Consider the following 20,553-nt stretch of genomic DNA (forward strand, 5'->3'; position numbering starts at 1 on the left):
CAGACGACATGGCTAAATCGACCCAGCTCGACATACTGATGATTTACATATATATTTTAGGGTCCCGACCCTTCCTTCTGGATGTTAAAAACTTCGTGACAAACTTAATAAGCCCTGTTCAGGGTATAAAAAAGTAATTTTTTGAAAATTCTGACTACCCCTAACCCCTTAAGGCACAAAGATGTGGTGTTATGAGTTATTTTTTCTACCCAGAGATACTATTATCAGAAAGAAAATTCTTTCTGATTTTGAATGTATAGTATATCCCATATAGATTTTATATTTATTGGTTTTGGATTTGTGTACTGAACAGTGAAATAATCAAATTGAATTTAAAATTGCTTTATATAGGAGAAAGGAGTGGTTGCAGCCCGATTTCGCTAATTTTCCAATCGTTAAGAGAATTTTCTCCCCGGATCCGGAAACAGCTTTTCAAGAAGTCGGGTTTAAAGTTTTGGGAGCCGTTAAACTAAGCGAAGAAATAACTTACCGGTTTAACTAAAACTTTCGGTAAATATTCGCAAATTCATGCATTCAATATATTTTCACAATATATATACACAAAAAACTTTTTTTTTAGAGGATATAACACCTTAAATTAATAAGTTGTGCTATTCAAAATTTAATATCGGATCAACCAATTACCCAATGCATAGGTGTATTTTGATGGTTAAGTCTAGGTATAAGTCCAGATGGGTAAAAGATTGTAGTTCTCTCAGAGAAGACATACGATCATCTCAGCGTAGACGACGTACAAATTACTTAATTGAGAAATGATGTTTTTTCCGCTGTTAACATCCTCAAAGCTATTTTAATTAATTTTGCTTCATTTAACTCCATTCCGAAAAGTTTTTCAGATATCGAAAAACATTTTAAATTTTATCACCAATTCCTTAGGAAGGAAGTCATGAAGATATAAATAAAACTTAAATAAAACATTAAATTCCAGCCGATAGCTGCCTGCTCCGCTCAGTGATTGCCTGTGTGGGTGGCCTAAACTTCCCCCCCTTCCGCTTCACCACAACGACAGATACATTTGTGGGCACACTGAGTTTTATGACTTTATGAACATATCGACCCCACAAAAATTGCCAGCTACTCCCGCCCTGCCAGTGCTGCCAGCTCTTCTGCCCCATTTCGCTTGCGGCAAAATGTAGTCACCAAAGTTCAGAATAAAGACATTAAATATTTTTAGAACATTTAAACATTTAAGCAAGGCGAGCAACAAAAACCATGTGTTGTGAAAAAGTAAAAAATTAACAACAACAAAGACCTCAAATGAAGTGAAAAAAGTGCAAAGTCAAACACATCACAATACCTTTGGATTGTCATAGCAGCAACAAAAGCAACAACAACCACAAAAAAGAAGAACGACAAAATTTCGCTTCACTCATAAAAATGTCATAAAATGGCAAAAGTACAACACACACAAAGCTGAGATGAGCCGGATGGCGATGGTACAGGGCGTATGAGTAACGGCAGGCAGTGATTGAAGTGCGGGCTGTCTTTAAAGGCAAGGGAAAAGTAACAGCAGCAAAAACGGTGAGAAAAGTACACAGATATGGCAAAACAGGAAGCTCTACAGACCGCCTAGTTGACGTTGTGAGCGATAAAATTGAAGCGAGCCCGTAGAAAAAGGAGGCGAGAGAAAAAAACACAAAAAATTTTTAACATCTGGGACGCTGACTGCCATTTGCACACCCACACAAACACACAAAGTGCACCAACGGCACTCACGTATATTAAATTGTCCCATATCTGAACATTTTGCTGCCAAGTTGATGTGGTGGCCTCAAACAAATAGCAAAAGAGGCGAAAAAGTATGAAAATATGTCAGCGTCATGAAAAGTCCATAGCCACAGCGAAAATGTGTTTGTGTGTGTGTGCGAGCACACAAGAGAGGCGGAAAGTGAAAGTCCAGTATTTGAAGTCTTTGGTATTCAGCGTAAATGGATCACCTGTACACTTGGTCACCTGTCTGTTCACAAATTCACATAAATTAATATACATAAATATGTACATCATGTACGGGTATATAATGTGTACGATCATTATGAGAACAATTGCAGGCTGAGTGCATGTGTGCTTCGCAAATTTGTTGGCGTTGAGCCAATGTCAACGAATGACCAGACAATGACACAAATCATAAACAAAACAAGCTGTGCCACACACACACAGATAAACTAATATTTTCTATTCTAGTGTATCTGGGCATCCAACGCACTGTGGGTTCGAAAAGCTCAGCGCAAATGACTAATCTGTTTAACCCTTATATGATCACAATGTTTTGCTGAAAGTTTTTTTTAACAGTGAGAGAACTCCAAAGACTACAATGAATTATTTTTTAAACTGAAGCGTCCTTGGCCTTGTGTGCCAGCTAGGAGGAAATATATATGAGACCACTTCACAAGGACATGTTATCTCTCGCTACTACTCATAGTATTAGTTTTTTTCTGATTGATCTAGAAACGATAAGTCGGGGTAGTAAGTGAAAATAATAACGAAGTATGGCAGGCAGTGCGGTACTAGCACAACTAACAGGAACTCAGCTGTGGTTGACGGGCAAAATAAAAAATCTTGGAGTTTTCTTAGTTAAGAAGGTATGCTGAAGGCCGAAATATGTGAAACTTCATTGATAATGCTCTGTCCCGATATGATTCGTCAGTTTCTGATTGTATGTAAAGGGTGATCCATTTCGAGGTTCGTTAATTTTTTAAAGAAAAAACGCAGAAAATTAAACTTTAATGTGGAATGTTTATTATCATTCGAAAGAAAATTCCTTGGCATTGATTTTTTGAAGGCAATTTCTTTCAAATGTTTGCGCGGCTTCGGCGCCTGGTAACTGATCTCGGTGGTCAATCGGCTGACCCAAAACGTGAAATTATCTGCTCACCAAAGTGTTATTTCAATATATCTATTGATCGATGCGATATGCCGAAAGTAGTACCGTTATGTTGAAAGCTTCAGTTCTTGCACAAGCTGTATTTAGTACTTTGAATTTAGGATGTGGACGTAAAATACGCAAAGTTGTTTCATACGTTAGTTCGATTGTCAAATGGCGCCGAACCTACTCTCCACGGTCTTTGTGTACACTCTCATCTACAACTGCTATATTTTCTTCACTGCATGCTGGACGTGGTCTATTCGGTCGAATATTGTCCAATAATGATCCAGCATTCATCAAGATGGATGATGGTGTTGCAAATAGTATGCCGATTATGTTGATCATAAGTTGAGCGAAGCGTGCGAAACACATTCTTTACCGATCGTGAATTTTCCTAATGAAGTTCAACGATTTTTAAATTTTGTAAAACAATACTGAATGAAAATAATATGACATCTTCACACGACTCACGGGTGATCTGTCAAAAAACAAAAAATCTATTGAAACATGTGTCTCTGTTTGGATCACCCATTATAGTAAACTTTTTAAGATAGGATCTTAATATCAAATAATAACTTATAAAAATGGGATTAATGAGACTGTTTCAGCGGCAAGTCGGTCGACGTGAGGCACATAAACCATTATCTGTCTAAAGATTGTTATCTAGGATTCATCAAAATTATGTAAGGGAGTGCTAAAGGAGGGGTTTTCTAAAACATATTTGGCTTTTTTCAGCTCTGAGAGTATTCGACGCAGTATTCGCTACGTTGTAAAGACTAGGTGGTGAAGAACCTGGATACACTTGGAAGTTCCAATTGGCGCCAAACAGCGAAACGGAGGAACGACTGGCGCGCTGTTGTAAACTCGGCCAATAAAGAAAAAGCTTTGGTTTCTTTGATAGACAAGCGCAAAAGAAATCTTTGTTGTCGATTACTTTTAAGTTGAAGTTTGTTTGGATCTCTCTTTATGTGGTTCTTCTTCTTGATTGGCGTAGTCACCGCTTACGCGATTATAGCCGAGTTAACAACAGCGCGCCAGTCGTTTCTTCTTTTCGCTACGTGGCGGCAATTAGATATTCCAAGTGAAGCCAGGTTCTTCTCCACTTGGTCCTTCCAATGGAGTGGAGGTCTTCCTCTTCCTCTGCTTCCCCCGGCGGGTTCTGCGTCGAATACTTTCAGAGCTGGAGTGTTTTCGTCCATCCGGACAACACGACCTAGCCAGGGTAGCCGCTGTCTTTTAATTCGCTGAACTATGTCAATGTCGTCAGCTATCTCATACAGCTCATCGTTCCATTGAATGCGATATTCGCCGTGGCCAACGCGCAAAGGACCATAAATCTTTCGCAGAACTTTTCTCTCGAAAACTAGCAACGTCGACTCATCAGTTGTTGTCATCGTCCAAGCCTCTGCACCATATAGCAGGACGGGWATTATGAGTGACTTATAGAGTTTGGTTTTTGTTTGTCGAGAGAGGACTTTGCTTGTCAATTGCCTGCTGTTGGCAAAAGTTATCCTGCGTTGGATTTCTAGGCTGACATTGTTGGTGGTGTTTACGCTGGTTAGAAGATAGACGAAATTATGTACAATTTCAAAGCTATGACTGTCAACAGTGACCTGAGTGCCAAGTCGCGAGTGCGACGACTGTTTGTTTGATGACAGGAGATATTTCGTCTTGCCCTCGTTCACTGCCAGACCCATTTGTGTTGCTTTCTTCTCCAGTCTGGAGAAAGTTGAACTAACGGCGCGGCTGTTGAGGCCGATGATATCAATATCATCGGCATACGCCAGCAGCTGTACACTCTTACAGAAGATGGTACCTTCTCTATTTAGTTCTGCAGCTCGAACTATTTTCTCGAGAAGCAGGTTGAAAACGTCGCATGATAAGGAATTGCCTTGTGTAAAACCTCGTTTGGTATAGAACGGCTAGGAGAGGTCCTTCCCGATTCTGACTGAGCTTTTGGTGTTGGTCAACGTCAGCTTACACAGCCGTATAAGTTTTGCAGGGATACCAAAGTCAGACATCGCGGCGTAAAGGCAGCTCCTTTTCGTGCTGTCGAAAGCAGCTTTGAAATCGACGAAGAGGTGGTGATATTCGATTGTTATGTGGTTACAACATGTTTATCATATGGTTGGGAAGAAATAGTGGCGGCTTTAGTTTGGTAGGCGAAATATACTCAAAATTGCGTTCTCTGTTTGTGCGCTTTTGTGCGCACCGAACGTGTAATATTGCGTGGTTTTCCTAGTCATACGTCGATAAATAGACATAATGACGACTCTCTGGCGTAACATAGATCCGATAAGTTAAAATTGATTTTAGTTAAAATCCTGAAAGAAGGTAAAATCAGTCGGATAGAAGGTGGAAGGTGGTTGGGACGTGTCAACTTATTTTTCGGAAATCCTTAAACTTTGGCACATGTGTAATTGAGATTGAGTCTCAAAGCGTTTTTGAGTTAAATTTATAAGTATGGTCATACCTATTTTTATGATATGCTCCCCCATATATTTTTTTACGATATGTTTGGTGTTGTACACACTGTGCTTCTTACGGAACTCGGAACCGACACGTCTGCAACATAAGTCTAGCTCGCCTCGTTGCAACGACACAACATGTACCGTTTTAGTGGTGTTAGTAAATAAAAATGTTTTGGGCGACATACATATGCACATAATAGCAGGGTCTAGTTTAAAACGTGCATTAGGCTTTTGTGCATTTTTTAAGTATTTCCGTTTCCTTCTCATACTAGTGTCAACAAAAAATTTAAGTAGAAGACAGCTGTCGTATGTGCTGTTGTGGTTTAAATGTTTTCCACACTGCTAAACTGTTGTTTCCTCTGGCTTTGTGCGATTACTGCTATTTTTTCAGTCACGTTCTGACAATAATCTGCGTTACAATAACCAAAAGTCAGCTATGGCAGAGGCAAGTTGTGCTATAAAAATATGTGAGGCTTAAAATAACAAAGGCAAGGCGAATAATGTGTATGAAGGTTGGGAAAAATGAAAATTTGGGCTTTTCATGATATATTTAAGTATGTTTGAGTTATGTACACATAAATGTAACTTTAACTTCAAGAGCAAGTTAAGTTTTTGAAGCGCTCATGCCTTAAGCCTTCTTGAAGTATTTGGCTCAAGATTTAGACATGCGATTCTCACATCGGCTACAATAAAATTGAAATAAGAATATTGTTTGATATATTTTCTATATTCTTAGATTTTGTGGCTCTCAAGCCACAGCTGTAGACAATTCTTTGTCAAGATTTATTTAATATTTTTTTTTTTTTAATTAAAGTGTCGCTTCACACAACCAAGTATTCAACTAACTAATTGTCTGCCGAATATTGTAATTAAAATGATGTTCTCGAATATTAAAGAAAGGTTTCTGAGTGATAAGAACATTCTTATCTCTCTTGCCAGGCGTCCTAAAGTCATTCTAAGCTTGCATAGAAGGTGTTCATAATTATAAATCTAACATTTTTGTTTTTAAGTTAATATTGAAAGTAAATCACTTAATGCTTAAATTTTCCAACGCTCATAGCACTTTTAAGACAGACTTGAGCTCTTTCAGCGATTTTGATCTATCAAATGAAAGGAAATCTTGGACGTTTTCTGTTTCTCCGTCATTTCGAAATTAGTATTAAGTTGAAGAAAACCACCTTCAACGTCCTTAAACTAATCAGCTGTATTATTATTGGCTACAAATGTATTCAATGTGTTAGATCTCTGAGTGTTTCTATGACATACCATGTATTGATAATAATCTCATAAAATTTTATCTAAACTTTTTATGGCATTAAGTTCATAGCTCGGTGTATTATGGCTGTTTTGCAAATAAATCGGACGAGCAATAGCTGCCTAGCAAAGAGCTGAGCTGAAAAATCTGATTACCTGCATAGATTCTAGTTACTTTATGCCGCTGTGTGATCACCTCCTTCACCAGCATAGGTTAGTTAGCAACGCCTTCAGTTGATTTATGCGCAGTTGTGGTCGAACGCCGCCCGTGTAGGCGCAACAAACGGCACAATCTACGTCGTATTAACCAGTGCCATTGTTGGGCGATTGTGTTTGCCGAACATTTTACCACTTTTAGAGCGCGCATAATTCAACAAACACAAAGCTTTGAATTTTGCGGTGGCCAAGTGAAGATGATTGGTAGCTGGTGGCAGAGCCGGTACGATGAACAGAGCGTTGCCATATGCAAGGAGTTAGCAAGGTGGTTTAAGGTTTAAGTACGGGAAAATTTCCATGAGAGTGTTCTACATAATTTTCGGTTTGACAGTTTGCGCTGTACTTACACACACACGCGCGTAACTTTTCGACCGACATAGTATACGAGAGCGGTATGGTAAGAACTTAGCCTCTTGCCGGACTGGAAATTTGGCTTTGAAAAATCTCAAAAGAGCAATACCTTTTGGTAATTCGATTTCTCGTGTTAGAAGTAAATCGAGCAGTGACGTTAAGAAGTCCACACATGCCATAAACGGTGACTATTTTCCTCCGATGGCAAATATATTAAAATGGTTTAAAGAGTGTTTGTTGGGCATGGTTATCACGTGGTAATACATGACAAAGGTCGCGTGTGTCTCCATCTAGTACGTGGAAAAGGGCAAAACGATCTTTAGGATCTAATACACCGAAATATTATTTGATGTAGGCTTAGAAATGCTGTCCATACCAGTATCCATTCCAAATTTGGCACCGTGCAACTCTTTTTTTATTGCAAAACTTCAAAAAGTCACTCCCTGAGCAAAAAAATTAGTCGAATGAAGTCTTTATCGCTTTCATTGGAGCATGCTTTGCTGACCTCCAGAAATCCTATTATGCAAATTGGGGTAGTCAAGAAGTTGGAACTTCGCTGCGACAATTGTATCGAGGTGAAAGGAGGCTATAATTTGTCTTCTTCTGGCCGCTAAGTAACTATCCTACCCGTCTCGTATGCATCTACGCTAGTCGTGTTCGCATTCGTGTGGGTTGAAGCGGAAAATCTGCCCGCTGGCACAGTAAATTAGCAACTTCTAGCGAATTACATATGCCATTGTCACATGCATGCTGCCTTTGAATGCACCTAACAGAGAGATATAGCGAAAGTCTGCTTGTGTGTGGTAGGCACTGTTGAGGCCTCTGCGAATGCGTCTGTTGTTAATCAAACCACAGCGGCCACAATGCATTGGTGCATGGTTCAATTGCTTGGCTCTGCGGATGCTTCAGTTCACTCATTTAGCTTGGTTGTCTGCATGCAAGTACTTATGTACATATATCTCGCGTCCCAGTGGGTTCGCATTTGTTTGTTTGACTCATCGACTGGTTTGGTGGAGATCATCAACAGAGCCACCGAGGTGCTGTATATGTTTGTGTGCAAGCATCAATTTCGGTTGAGTTGGCCACATTTCGAATAAATATGGGTCGTTGTAGGTGAGTGTGCTTGCAGACGCTAATTTAAGCAATTCGGACTGGTATTCGACGAATTGATTGATTGGGTTCTAACCGAATTTCGGTTGTCGTCTGATTTGCGGCTTGTAACATAAATGCTTAGGAACAACTCGGCCATTGAAAGCGGAATATGAAGACAATTTGGAAAGGGAAAGAGTGGAACATGAAAACACAACTTCAATAACTTCAGGCTCTGCCATTATTAATGATGAAAAGTAGTTCGGACAGTAAACATTTCAGAGCAAGCCGAATCATTACAGAAATAAGACTCAGGTCACATAATCTACCTTAGGAAGGTCTGTTCTCTAAGTAACCATAGGGTCGAAATAAAAATATGCAGCCCTATGTTACCACGTTTTTTGTCTGAGAAAGGAGGAAATCTGAGTTATATTTCCATATTTGCCTTGTGTCTGCCAGCTTTTCGTTTGTGACCCGAAAACTTTGTTTGGCGATTTCTCCCAAGGTGAAAACTTTAACAAGAAGTTTGCTTGAGATCACAACTACGGAATCGTTCAAAAAATATCCATATTCCAGTTGGACCCAAATTGCAAAAGATTAATGGAAGAATTAAGGAAGGGTGGAATTACCCAGGAACTTTTTCCTCTTTGTAACAATGTGGTTTAAAAATCTTATCAGTTATACCGGCTGTCGATTTATGAGGATCTTTATGATAAAACTTTTTGGGAGTTCTAGGTACCACAACAGACTGGCGTGAGTAGCTGTCCCAATTAGATCGCCTTTTTATGGCATTTAGGCAATCACATTACCAGTAAACTTCTAGAGCGTTTTTACAAAGTTTGGTATGGACGTTGTTCTAAGCAGAAATGACAAGGTATTACACTTTGAGTGTTATTTTGTAGGCTTGCTGTTGACTGGAATCCGAGGCCGCATCAGTTTTCAAGTGCGAAAAAGCTGTCCACTGATTTGGTCAGAGAGCTTGGATTATGATACTATGGTTTTGGGAATTCAAGTCAACGAAACTGAGTCCCTGTTACTCTACCGAATATAAGGCTAATGTTCAATTTAATAACCAACCGCGTAGCTAGCGAAAGTGGTCACCGGCAAAACTTTCTTGCTGATCTTGATGCTGGCACACTTGCCAAAGACAAAGGAGTTGTGCTGACTATTGTGTTCTCTGGAATAGCCTCAATCTTGTCAAGTAATAAACGAGATAAATATCTCGAAGGATGACCTTATTAAACAGGTATTTCAGAATTTACAAGAAAACCTGGCTAACTAGAAATAGCTAAAATCAAAAACTCCTATAATAACCACATACTTACCTTCCAGATGAAACGCCTACAATTGCCGTTAAAAGTGGTTTTCTCTATCACAATAAATAAAAGTCAAGGACAAACTCTAAAAGTAGCCGGCATTCAACCGGGCATCCCTGGTTTCTCCCACAATTTATTTTCCCTAAAAACGGCGGGTATCGCGGTTTAATTTGTTCTCATGCTTTTTTCGAAATCAATTTGAAGTTTATTTGTTTTTAAGTTCTTTTGCCAGATAAACAATGCGATTTCAAGTTTTAAATTGTAACTTGGCAAATTTCCGAATAAGGCGGTAAGCCGAAATCTTCGGGACGAAAATCTTCTAAAGACTTTAACACTTGAGTTGCTCCCTTACGGAGTTCCTTCGTCACAAGGTCATCAGGTACCATCACAACTTGCATTCCTGCACTTAAGGCTGCCTGAACGCCATTTGGCGCGTCTTCAAAAACAAGACAGTTTGATGGGCAAGGTTTGTCCGCGAAACGAGAAGCAGCTATAAGAAATATGTCAGGAGAAGGTTTGCCGGCTTTGACTTCTGGGTCAGTGGAACCGCAAACCCGATGATGAAAAAGCTTAAACACGTCGCGATGATGAGTAATTTTTATTTCAACCATGTGCTCGCCAGAACTAGTAGCCAATGCTAAAGGAATTTTATTAGCATCGAGATGCCTCAGCAATCGCTCTGCACCACGCATTAACGGTGAGTTCCCCAACATTTCCTTACATTTATTTGAAAATATTTTCAGGTATTCCTCGACCGTTATGGGCAACTCAAGTTCGTTGACAGCAATTTCAGCCGATTTTTGCTCGGTTGTGCCAAGCAGTTTCAATCGCACATCACGTGGGTAAGACTTATTAAAAGAACCAGCTATTTGCTTCACAATTTCTTCATACACCACTTCAGTATCTAGTAACAAACCATCCAAATCAAATATGCAATGCGTGACATTCTTAAATTTACTACACATATTGCAGCAGTCTTTATTAAACTGTAAAGATCAATATGTTAAATTGTGTGAAATATTAGGAAAAATACCAATTTTGTATCAAAACTTTGACGGCTTCTTGATTAAAATAAAATTATATAACGATTGAGATACCATTGACACCAAAAAGTTTTCATTCAAAAGAAAAAACAAAAAAAGGGAAAATAAAAATTTCAAACACAACCAGTACAATTGGAGTACAAGATAAAAAAAATGTTCAATATTTATCTTAATAATTTTCAGAAAAGACTGAGCACAACAGTTTATGTATAACAACCTCCGCCACATAATATATATATGTATATCTAAATGATAATTTTTTTTACTAAAAAATATAATCTTTCTAAAAATAACATTGGCAGAAGCACTACAAAACTTACATTTGGCGACTTGAGTATGGATCTAAATGAAGAAATATTTAACGAAAAAAAGCATAACTTGGATAAGAAATTATCGAAATTTCAGCGAAACGACTTAGAATTAGAATTCTTCAAGGAATAAAGTAAGCAAGAGCTAATTTCATTTTATACAATTTCAACTTGCAAGGATTACATCCCGTGAAATTTCTTCAGGTATTGGCAAAACTTTATATTGAAAGATGTAGCGAAAGAATTAAACGTCCATAATTCGATAAAACAGTTAATAAATTACATCAAATTCTAGTACAATCAAATCCTCTATAGAAAGTCATAAGTTTGGACTTAGTTTTGTTGCTTTATTTTAGATCGCGTCCGTTAAAACTATATTAACACTAGAAAGACGGAAACTTAGTACTATATGTGGCCTGGTCTACGAAAAGGGAGCTAACGTGCGAAAACTAGTCTTCTATCACGTGAAAAAGCATCTCATCTTCCATCCGAATCAAACTATAAAGTGAAAATTGATATTTTGACACCTAACCCCTTTCCGTAAACCAGGTCACATATATACCTATATTGCCTGAAAGCAGTCAAAATGACGTGCTTAGACTATCTAGTGTTAAAATGACGAATTTTTTTTAAAATTCCACGTTAAATGAAAGAGTTTTCCATATACATATATAAGTACTTGATTCCGATCGTTCGGTTTGTATGACAGATATATACTATAGCTGTCCGATATCGGCGGCTTGTGTCTGTAAAGTTTTAGACCAGAGAGTCTAGTTCGCGTCCATACAGACGGAAGGACGGCCGGACAGAGAGACAGACATGGGTAAATCGACTAATCTCGTCACGGCGTTGTTTCATATACAGTATGTAACACAATTGAGCAAATAAAATCACGAATGTCAATTCTTACAAAAAATGTGTATTTGATATGAGCGAATTGAATTGCAGTTTTTTCAAATACCTTCTTCAGTCAGTCTATAATATAAAACAACAAAAGAGTAACAAATTTATTCAAGTTTTATAAGAAGAAAATATGAATTCTCTTGTATGGCACTTGCTCTATTTTGATACAATGTATCTTTTACCGCTTTAATATTTAGTATAGTCTCCTTTGGCTGCAATCACCGCTTCAATCCGCTTGGGAACGCTATTGACTAAATCTTCACATTCTTTTGTAGTGATGGAGTTCCATAGTTCTACACATCTAGTAAATAATTCCGCCTTTGTTTTCGGTGGACTGGCATAATTGTATACTGTTTTTTTTTTTAACAAACCACACGTTTTCGATAGTATTAATATCGGGACTTTGAGGGGCCATTCCAAAGTTTCTGTTCGTTGACTTCTAAGATATAGTCTTCTTAGCTTTGTGCTTGGGGTCATTGTCTTGCATCAGAACGATTTTGCTACTGTCCAGACCCAATTTCTCCAACGAAGAAAAATACCTTTGCCTTAATATATCTATATACACATTCGCGTCCATATTTCCCTCGATTAAAATTAGGTCCCCAACACCACTTTTACAAAAGCCACCCCAAAAAAGTACTTTTCCGCCTCCAAATTTTAGTGTTGGGATGACATCCCGGCTGGTAATAGTCCTTGATGACTTCTTCTAAACGTTATGTATTCCGTCTGACCCGTGAAGATTAATCTTGCTTTCGTCTGTCCAAAATACATTATACAAATACTGGACTGGTGACAGTTTCGGTGCGCTTTAGCAAATTTTAGACGTAGTTCTTGATGACGTTTAGTAAGCAAAGGTTTTTTTTAATTTTGCGCCTGGCTTTAAACCCTAGTTTTTTCAACTCGTGGTGTACAGTCGTGCGAGAAACTTGTTTTCCGTATGTCCTCTCCAGTTCTTTTTGAATTTCAGTACCCGATTTTACTGCTCCCGGGGCCACCAGACGGTTGATAGTTCGCTATCGTCGTTATTTAAAACGGATCGCCGACCAAATCAATGTTTTGGTACTGTTATTTCATGACAGTTAGCAATATTCTTCACTGACCCAAATGAACCATTTGTTCAACCATTGAAGCATAAATTTTTTAATACAGGCAGCTTAATTTTTCCAAAAACAAAAAAAAACCACGAAGTTAAACAGCTTCACAAAAAACAATCTTTCCAATTCTACTTACCGTCTATAAAATGAAAAATACTTTTGAAAGCGTTAGTTAATTGATAAATAGAGCTACTGATATTTAAAATCCTCGAAAGTTGTTTATTTGGTCTTAGCTATGCTCACACGTCTGAACGCAACCGATGTTGTAACACAATTGAGCAAATGTGCACGCGACGCAAGCCAGACGTCGCCAGCAACATATTGAGAAATTGTACCGTTATATTTCTGCGAAAAAAAACTCAACTAGAATACCTTTTCGAATACATATATAGTATATTCTTTTCATAATAAGTTGCGTATGCAAAAAAATTTTGAAATCAGGAATATTTGATTTTACTTGCTCAATTGTGTTGCACACAGTATATACTCCGACGTTTCCTTTTGAGTGTTAAAAATATCGTGGGAACTTAATATACCCTGTTCCGGGTATGAAAAAACACATCTCCAATTGAGCTATGTACTACGTCTGATACGTACATTGTATAAACCTGCAAGTAACAAATCCTATCATTGTCACCCATACATACACAGGCGAAAGCTTGTAGAATGACAGAAATTACACTAAGAATGCAATAGAATGAGGGAAGACTCAGGGCTTAGACAGTTCGTTACGATTTCCTAAATATTCTACTACTAAAACGGCCAAATGCCATGGGACGAGTGTGTTGCCATGTTATGCTGTCTAATTTATTATTTTAAGTACGTTTTTATTAAATTTTCAAATATATTTCGATTATTAAAATTCATAAAGATTTACCTCGTTGTGATTAAAATTTTATTTATTTTATCAAAATAATAATAAATCTTTTCTATTTTATTAAAAATATTTGAAGAATACATATATTTTTGCTTAGTATTGTATATATGATATGGGTGAAAATAGGCCTCCGGGGGAACCTAATACCCAACAAATATTGATAACGCGCCTTTGCAACCTCTTTACTATTTTTAGGTTGTTTAATTTGAAACTCTGTCCCGGAAAATCAACTATTTCGATCAGGTGATCTCAGCTGTGAACGACCATATGATTCTTTTGTTACTTGTATATTTTTGGTGGATGGTTCGGAAAGTGAAGAACCAATCAAATGGCGAAAGAACTGAAAATCTCCGATCGCAGCATCCGACGCATATTGAAAGATGGGCTCAAGGTCAATCTTTACTAGTTCCAAAAGGCTCATGATGTCACACGGAAGCAGCGAGTAAGACTTAAGAGAGCGAAGCAGTTGCTTCGCTTGGCCGAAAGCGGTCAAATTCCGAACATTGTGTTTTCTGACGAAACAATTTTTCCAATTGAGAAATTCATAAACTCTTAAAACGATAGGGTTTACTTGACTGATCATTCATACGAGAATCTAAGTCATCGGTTGGTCACCAGGAGGCAGCGTCCACCAAAAATAATGGTTTGGGCCGCTGTCACCGCAGATGGGCGCTCTCCAATTGATTTCATCGAGCACGGCGTCAAAGTAAATGCGACATATTATCGGGAAAGTATTCTAGAGGCTGCTTTGAAGCTGTAGGTAAACAAATATTTCGGTCGCAAACCATGGACGTTTCAACAAGACTCAGCACTGTCTCACAAAGTGCGAGTGAACCAAGAATGCCTGAAAAACAACGTTCCGAACTTCAACATTCACCAGATGCGAATCCCATGGATTATTCTCTCTGGGCCATTTTGGAGAGCAAGGTCCGAAATAAAAAATACACCAGTCTCGAGATGCTGAAGAAAGCTATTGTTCGTGGGTGGGCCAAAATATCGGCAAGTCACATTCGGGCAGCTCGCGATTCGTTTTTTGACCGCCTCAAGGCCATAGTTGAGGCAAAAGGTGGTCATATCCAGCATAAGTGAATTGCTCTTAAATTTATTATTAATATATTCACATATTTTGCACTTTAAAATAAATAATAAGAATTTTCCAAACCGAGTTTATGAATTCCATTCTAATCAAACTTTTCCATTTAGTGTCATTAAAATATCACACAACTAGCTGACCCTGCAGCGGTTGTCCTGCGTGAAATTATGTGTTTTCAAATGAAAAGAAAATTAAATTTATCATTTAATTTTTGTTTTCAATGTAACGTTGCTTGATAAACCACATTTTTTGGTGACTGTCTCGGTGTACAGAAAAGATGGTTTTCAAACTCGTGACCACGCCACGTACTATATACCTGACCGTGTGAAAAGCATAGCACTTCCAAACTTGGCAAACCATGTTGTGTCCTGTTGATCGTCACCTCAAATGCGATCTTCACTGGAAACGGAATACATACGTTTGAACTGAAATGGCCAATCATTGGAACTCAAAGGAAATCATAGAATCAAGCATTATGTCCACTTGTATTCGATAGATGCGTCACAATCAGTCGGATTCCATTACACAGTTTCGGTGTATGAAGATTGCGAAACATAATAACGACTGATCCAACTTTGAGATGCAAATTATGCGGTTTCATACCAAGCCGCTACAAAGAATTTAGAAATTCCACTGGATAATTCACGGCGTCGTCTTTATTGTCAATATGATCGATCGATTTGTATGAGCGCAAGTCTCCCGGAATTTGACTTTGCATCTTCCAGTTCAAGCCATCAACATCGGTATTTTTGACAGCTAACATTGCGCGTGCACTTAAGGAATCGTAGTTACGATAGTTTGGCCAATGTTCGGATAAACGTTCGTGATGAGTTCATCTTTCGTGAATTGATAAACGGCGAATGTAATTGATATCAAACCACCGTAAGTATTAACTGGAATTTTTGCACACACCGTACCATTCACAGTTCGCAATGACTCAAATGAAGTTGAACCGCGAACATTAATCGAAATTAGAAACCATCGTCATTTTACGGGTGGATTGTATAACTTCGTATTAAGGAATTAGTTGAGAACACATTTGGATGTCAATCTATTGGTTTGCCTTCCTTTCTGCGTAACTATTTCTTCGATGATGCATTCCATGTATGTCAAGATATTTCCGAATAGAGCAATGTTCTCGCAAACAGATCACTGGCGAAAGTTGTTCAAAAACTCGTAAACGTTAATTTTGCTGCTGGCGGTGTTTTCATTGGCTGCACTGCATTCTCTGATTTGAAATAACTCTTTGGCCATTCTCCAAATTAACTGCGAGACGCACAATGGTCGGAAAACGTTCATGAGTTGCAAAAGTAAACTGTTCGAAAGGTGCATGAATCATATTGGTTTTCACCACTTCGAATAATACTGGATCTTTCTCTGCATCAGGAATTACCATCCAAAGATGAATGTGTAAGTGTGGCAAACCTCTCTTTTGCCACTCAACAGAGTACATCTAGCATCCAACAGCACCATTAAACATCGTAACTGCTGTTTGAAAAGTTGTGCTATGACATCGTGACGATCGATTGTTGATTGACCGTGATCCATAATTCCGCACGTATGTCATTGCATACTGGGAGTGCTTCTTGCCTTGCCTTGCCTTGGGCTGCCATACGTTGCTCGCAAAAAACACACCGACCGATATTAGGGTGACCTCTTCGTAACAAATTTCAATCTGCAATGGATCACTTTGCGTGAAACACACATATGTAAAGTATTCAGTGAATAATTTTCAATAATTTTTCTTTTGAATAGCTGGAATAAAAAAGCAAGCGCCCGAAATTGAACGATTCAAATAATTCACAAATCAAAATATTGAAAAACAAAACAAACAAAATTAAAAAAAAAAGTGAAATCTTTACAATAGGTATACAGGAAAAGATTCTTTCTGAATTTCAATTACATATATATATCAAACATTGGTCGATATTATTCGTAAAATATCAATTGTAGGTAGTGGGATCCACATGTTTGGTACCTAGGGCCTAGTACCAGTTCTGCTTGGATTTGGACAATTTTTGGCCAGAAGATGGTATACTTTAAAGGAAATAATCGTGCAAATTTTTATTTCATTATATTAATTACGTACAGGAAACTGAAAGAATCTGATGGAATTTTAAATTGTGGTATATGGAAAGGGGGAGTGATTGTAGTTAGATTTCCAGCATTTTAGCACAGTGAGATAACAATTTCTGTAGAATGTCAGTAGAATGAATAGATCGGTCGAGCAAATGCCGAAATATGGGATTTTACCTAGAAGTGGGCGGTGCCACGCCCATTGACACTCTTATACCATCTTGGGGGTAAAATTTAATATCTTTGCCATAGTTAATTATTGATTTAATGCGCTTTTAGTAGTTTTTAACAATACCGTTATATGGGGTGTGGACGTACACCTAACGGTTGTACGTATCACTTAAAACTAATCGAGATATATATATTTTCTTTATTGGCGTAGGCACCGCTCACGCGATTATAACCGAGTTAACAACAGCAAGGAGGATGGAAGGAGAAGTTCACGCAAGGGAGCGAAGTTATTTACTTTAGAGTGGCCAGAAACGATTCTTTTAAATATGACTCAAGCAGCTCACGACTTCCGGTCTTTGACTAAGTATCCTCTGGGTAGCCTACGACCATCCGTTTGAAGGCGAGCTAAAGTGAGAAGGCGAAACATCCCCTCCACAGGGTTGTGCGCTGGGTTTGGGACCCGCCACGTAAAAAACAGTACCAATGAAAAAGACATATATAGGATATCAGGATGATGAGAAAAGTTAAAATCCGGTTGACTGTCTGTCTCTCCGTCCGTCAAGCTGCAACGTGAGTAAAAATGGAGATATCTTGATAAACTTGGTATATGGGTTCCTTAGTACAAACAAAAAATTCAAGTTCCTAGATGGGCATAATCGGACTACTGCCACGCTCGCAAATCGCCATTAACCAAAAACATATGAAGTGCCATAACTAAGCTCTAAATTAAGATATACTTGTAAAATTGTAATTTGGTACTGTGGATCGTGGTAGCAAGGCCCTTGTGGGATAAATTTGATAAGCGGTATGAGAGAGCTTTATGGGAGCTGGTGTGAAAATTATATGGTACGCGTGGCCACCGCCACTTTTTTGTGAAACTCCATATCTCGGGACCCGAACAACCGATTTTGACTAAATTTAGTACGTAGCATTCTTTTAATATTTGCGCAAATGAGCGAAATCGGACAATAACCACGCGTACTTCCCATACAGCACTATACAGTACAGAAATAAAAAAGCAAATTATATAGCAGGAAAAAACTTTGCTCGAAAATATTTCTAGTGTGTGCCACCTTATGACCAAAATATATTTCTTTAACTTCAATAAAAACAGTTCAAGCCCCTAGGTACCGAATATTTAAACCCCGTTACCTGTACTTCACTTTTAATAATAAATGTATTTCAATGTCTGATATATATATGCTGAAATTAAGGATAATCCTTCCTTATAATGGTAGGTATGTCAAAAATAAGTTGTATTGGACCAATACTTCCCTTAGCCCTCATATACTTAATATAAAGATTTTCGAATCCCGAGTGTCTTTGTACCGCATATATTGGTCAATATGTGAGTTATGCCAATTGAAACAAGAGAACATGTTTTACTTATAGCAGAGTGTCTTTGTGAATAAAACTTAGCCTAGCCTTATATAACTAACATCATGATTTTCGAACATCCGGCTGACTTTACTATGTATGATTAGTTCTATGATTATTTCCCTGGCTTTGATTCTTGCAAGTTACAAGAGTGTAAAATGTTCGGTTGCACCCGAACTTAGCCCTTCTTTACTGGTTACATTATGTCAGTGTTAGGTTTTCAAAATTTTTAGCCCATAAGTGCCCTTGCTAAAGCGATATTTTAGCATCATGCGTGTTCCTTTGCAATGGATAGTACAATATTTGTATTTCATGCATATATCATGCTATAAATAGATATCTATACTCAAGAAAGCATAACTATTTGTTGGCGGTAAGACACATAAAAGTTGATGTCTACTTATGTATAGCTTAAGAAAATATATTTTCTACAATTGCAGCCATTTTCTTTTTTCGGATCTAAAAAATCCGCCTCAGGGAACGCGATATTCATCTATTGACCCAATATATTAAAATCACTACACAAACTTCTGGGATCATTTCGATTCAAAATAAAATGAAATATGTTTCAATCCTATTTTAAAACATTTTCTGCTATCTTCTTAAAGGAACTTTTGGACCCGTATTGTTAATGTTTTTAAAGGGCTTAGGATCTTTCTGATAATTTAAAGTTTCAATCCCGTTTTGAAGCTCAAAAAATCATAATTCTAGCTAGTTCTTAAGTGTCTTAGAATATTTGATGAATTATTCAACCAAACTTATTAGAAGGTGAAACGAAAAACGTTGAAATGTTTTTATTAATAATCAAAATCGCTTAAATTCAGTGCTACGAATTTTTTAATTAAAAATTGTGGATAAAAAATAAAATTTTAATCATGGCTACTTTCGTATATTACTATTCTAAATTTAATATGATTCTTTCACTGTATAATTGTAGAAAATCAAAAGCCAACGACGATATAAAACATTGAAACATAGTGAAAGATAGTTTTCTGGAAATAATGTGGCGTGTTGTAAAAGTGAGAAACATCGGTTTCATATTTCTCCTAGCCCATATAAACCTAAAATAAGCATTTTCAAACATCAGCTTGATTTATGAAAGCATTTCCTTCGAACTTGGCCCTTACTTACTTGTCTTTTGTCCACTTCGCAGGTTACAGGTACACCTTGTTTTTGAATTTAGTTGTACATATAAAGGTATATCCATAACTATAGATTTACCAGCTAAAGACTTGACCCCTCAGAGCTGTTAAATATCAAAGTTGTATGATTTCATTTCGAGAAAAAACAAAATATTTCCGACAGTGGGCTTCCAAATAAAGCAGTTTCAAAATGTTTCCGTTTTCTATTTCTTTATCGTCGCATTGAACCGGCATGTATAAATTGAAACATTCATTTGTTTCTAGTCATTTGACTTCCACATAACACCGTGGATGAAGTTCACAGCGCACATTTTAATATTAAAAAGTCACTGCAATCAAACAATGTAGTTTTTCGCTATCAATATTACTCGACAGCTTTGCCCTGGCACATTTTTTGTTAGCTGCCTTCGTTTACAAAAACGAAACCAATATTTGCAAATGATTCAGTGCTTTCCACATGTTAAATCTTTATTAAACAATGTCAATAAAAGCTTTGTTTGCAATCACTTGTCATGTGGAGTTGCCATATGTCAGTTAATGTCGAACTGCTTGTGAAAGGCATGGTTTTATGAAAGTGTTCTATAATATTACAATGTTTTATTTATGTGAGAAGTTCCAAATAATAAAAGGGAGATTTGTTTGAGAGCCAAATGAGATACAGCATATAAAAATTTGAGTATGAGAACCCCTGATCTATTCGGCAAAGATTAACGAGAGGCTGTCCTTCGAAGAAACATAAATTTACAACTTATTCAAAGAGGGTCGAGGACCGGTCATCAGGATCACCTACCAAAATTAAGGAATTGGTATTTGAAAACCGACGATTAACAGTCAGAGATCTTACTGGCATCGTTGAATTATCGGAAGGGTCAAAGAAACCCGTTAGGA

General features: G+C 37.6%; 1 protein-coding gene across 1 annotated transcript; it reads right to left on the minus strand.

The window, feature by feature from the left end:
* Positions 1-9,769: 9,769 nt before the first annotated feature.
* On the minus strand, positions 9,770-10,661 carry LOC108968533 (probable pseudouridine-5'-phosphatase). Its single transcript, XM_018932625.1, has one exon. The coding sequence runs from the start codon at positions 10,544-10,546 to the stop codon at positions 9,836-9,838; it is 711 nt and encodes a 236-aa protein (XP_018788170.1). The 5' UTR covers positions 10,547-10,661; the 3' UTR covers positions 9,770-9,835.
* Positions 10,662-20,553: the final 9,892 nt, after the last annotated feature.

Source organism: Bactrocera latifrons, unplaced genomic scaffold (assembly GCF_001853355.1).
Source record: "Bactrocera latifrons isolate USDA-ARS-PBARC rearing strain unplaced genomic scaffold, ASM185335v1 scaffold_22, whole genome shotgun sequence".
NCBI lineage: Eukaryota > Metazoa > Arthropoda > Insecta > Diptera > Tephritidae > Bactrocera > Bactrocera latifrons.

Coding starts and splice junctions, on each gene's coding strand:
- LOC108968533 (XM_018932625.1), bottom strand. CDS start 10,546: ATGTGTAGTAAATTTAAGAATGTCACGCATTGCATATTTGATTTGGAT.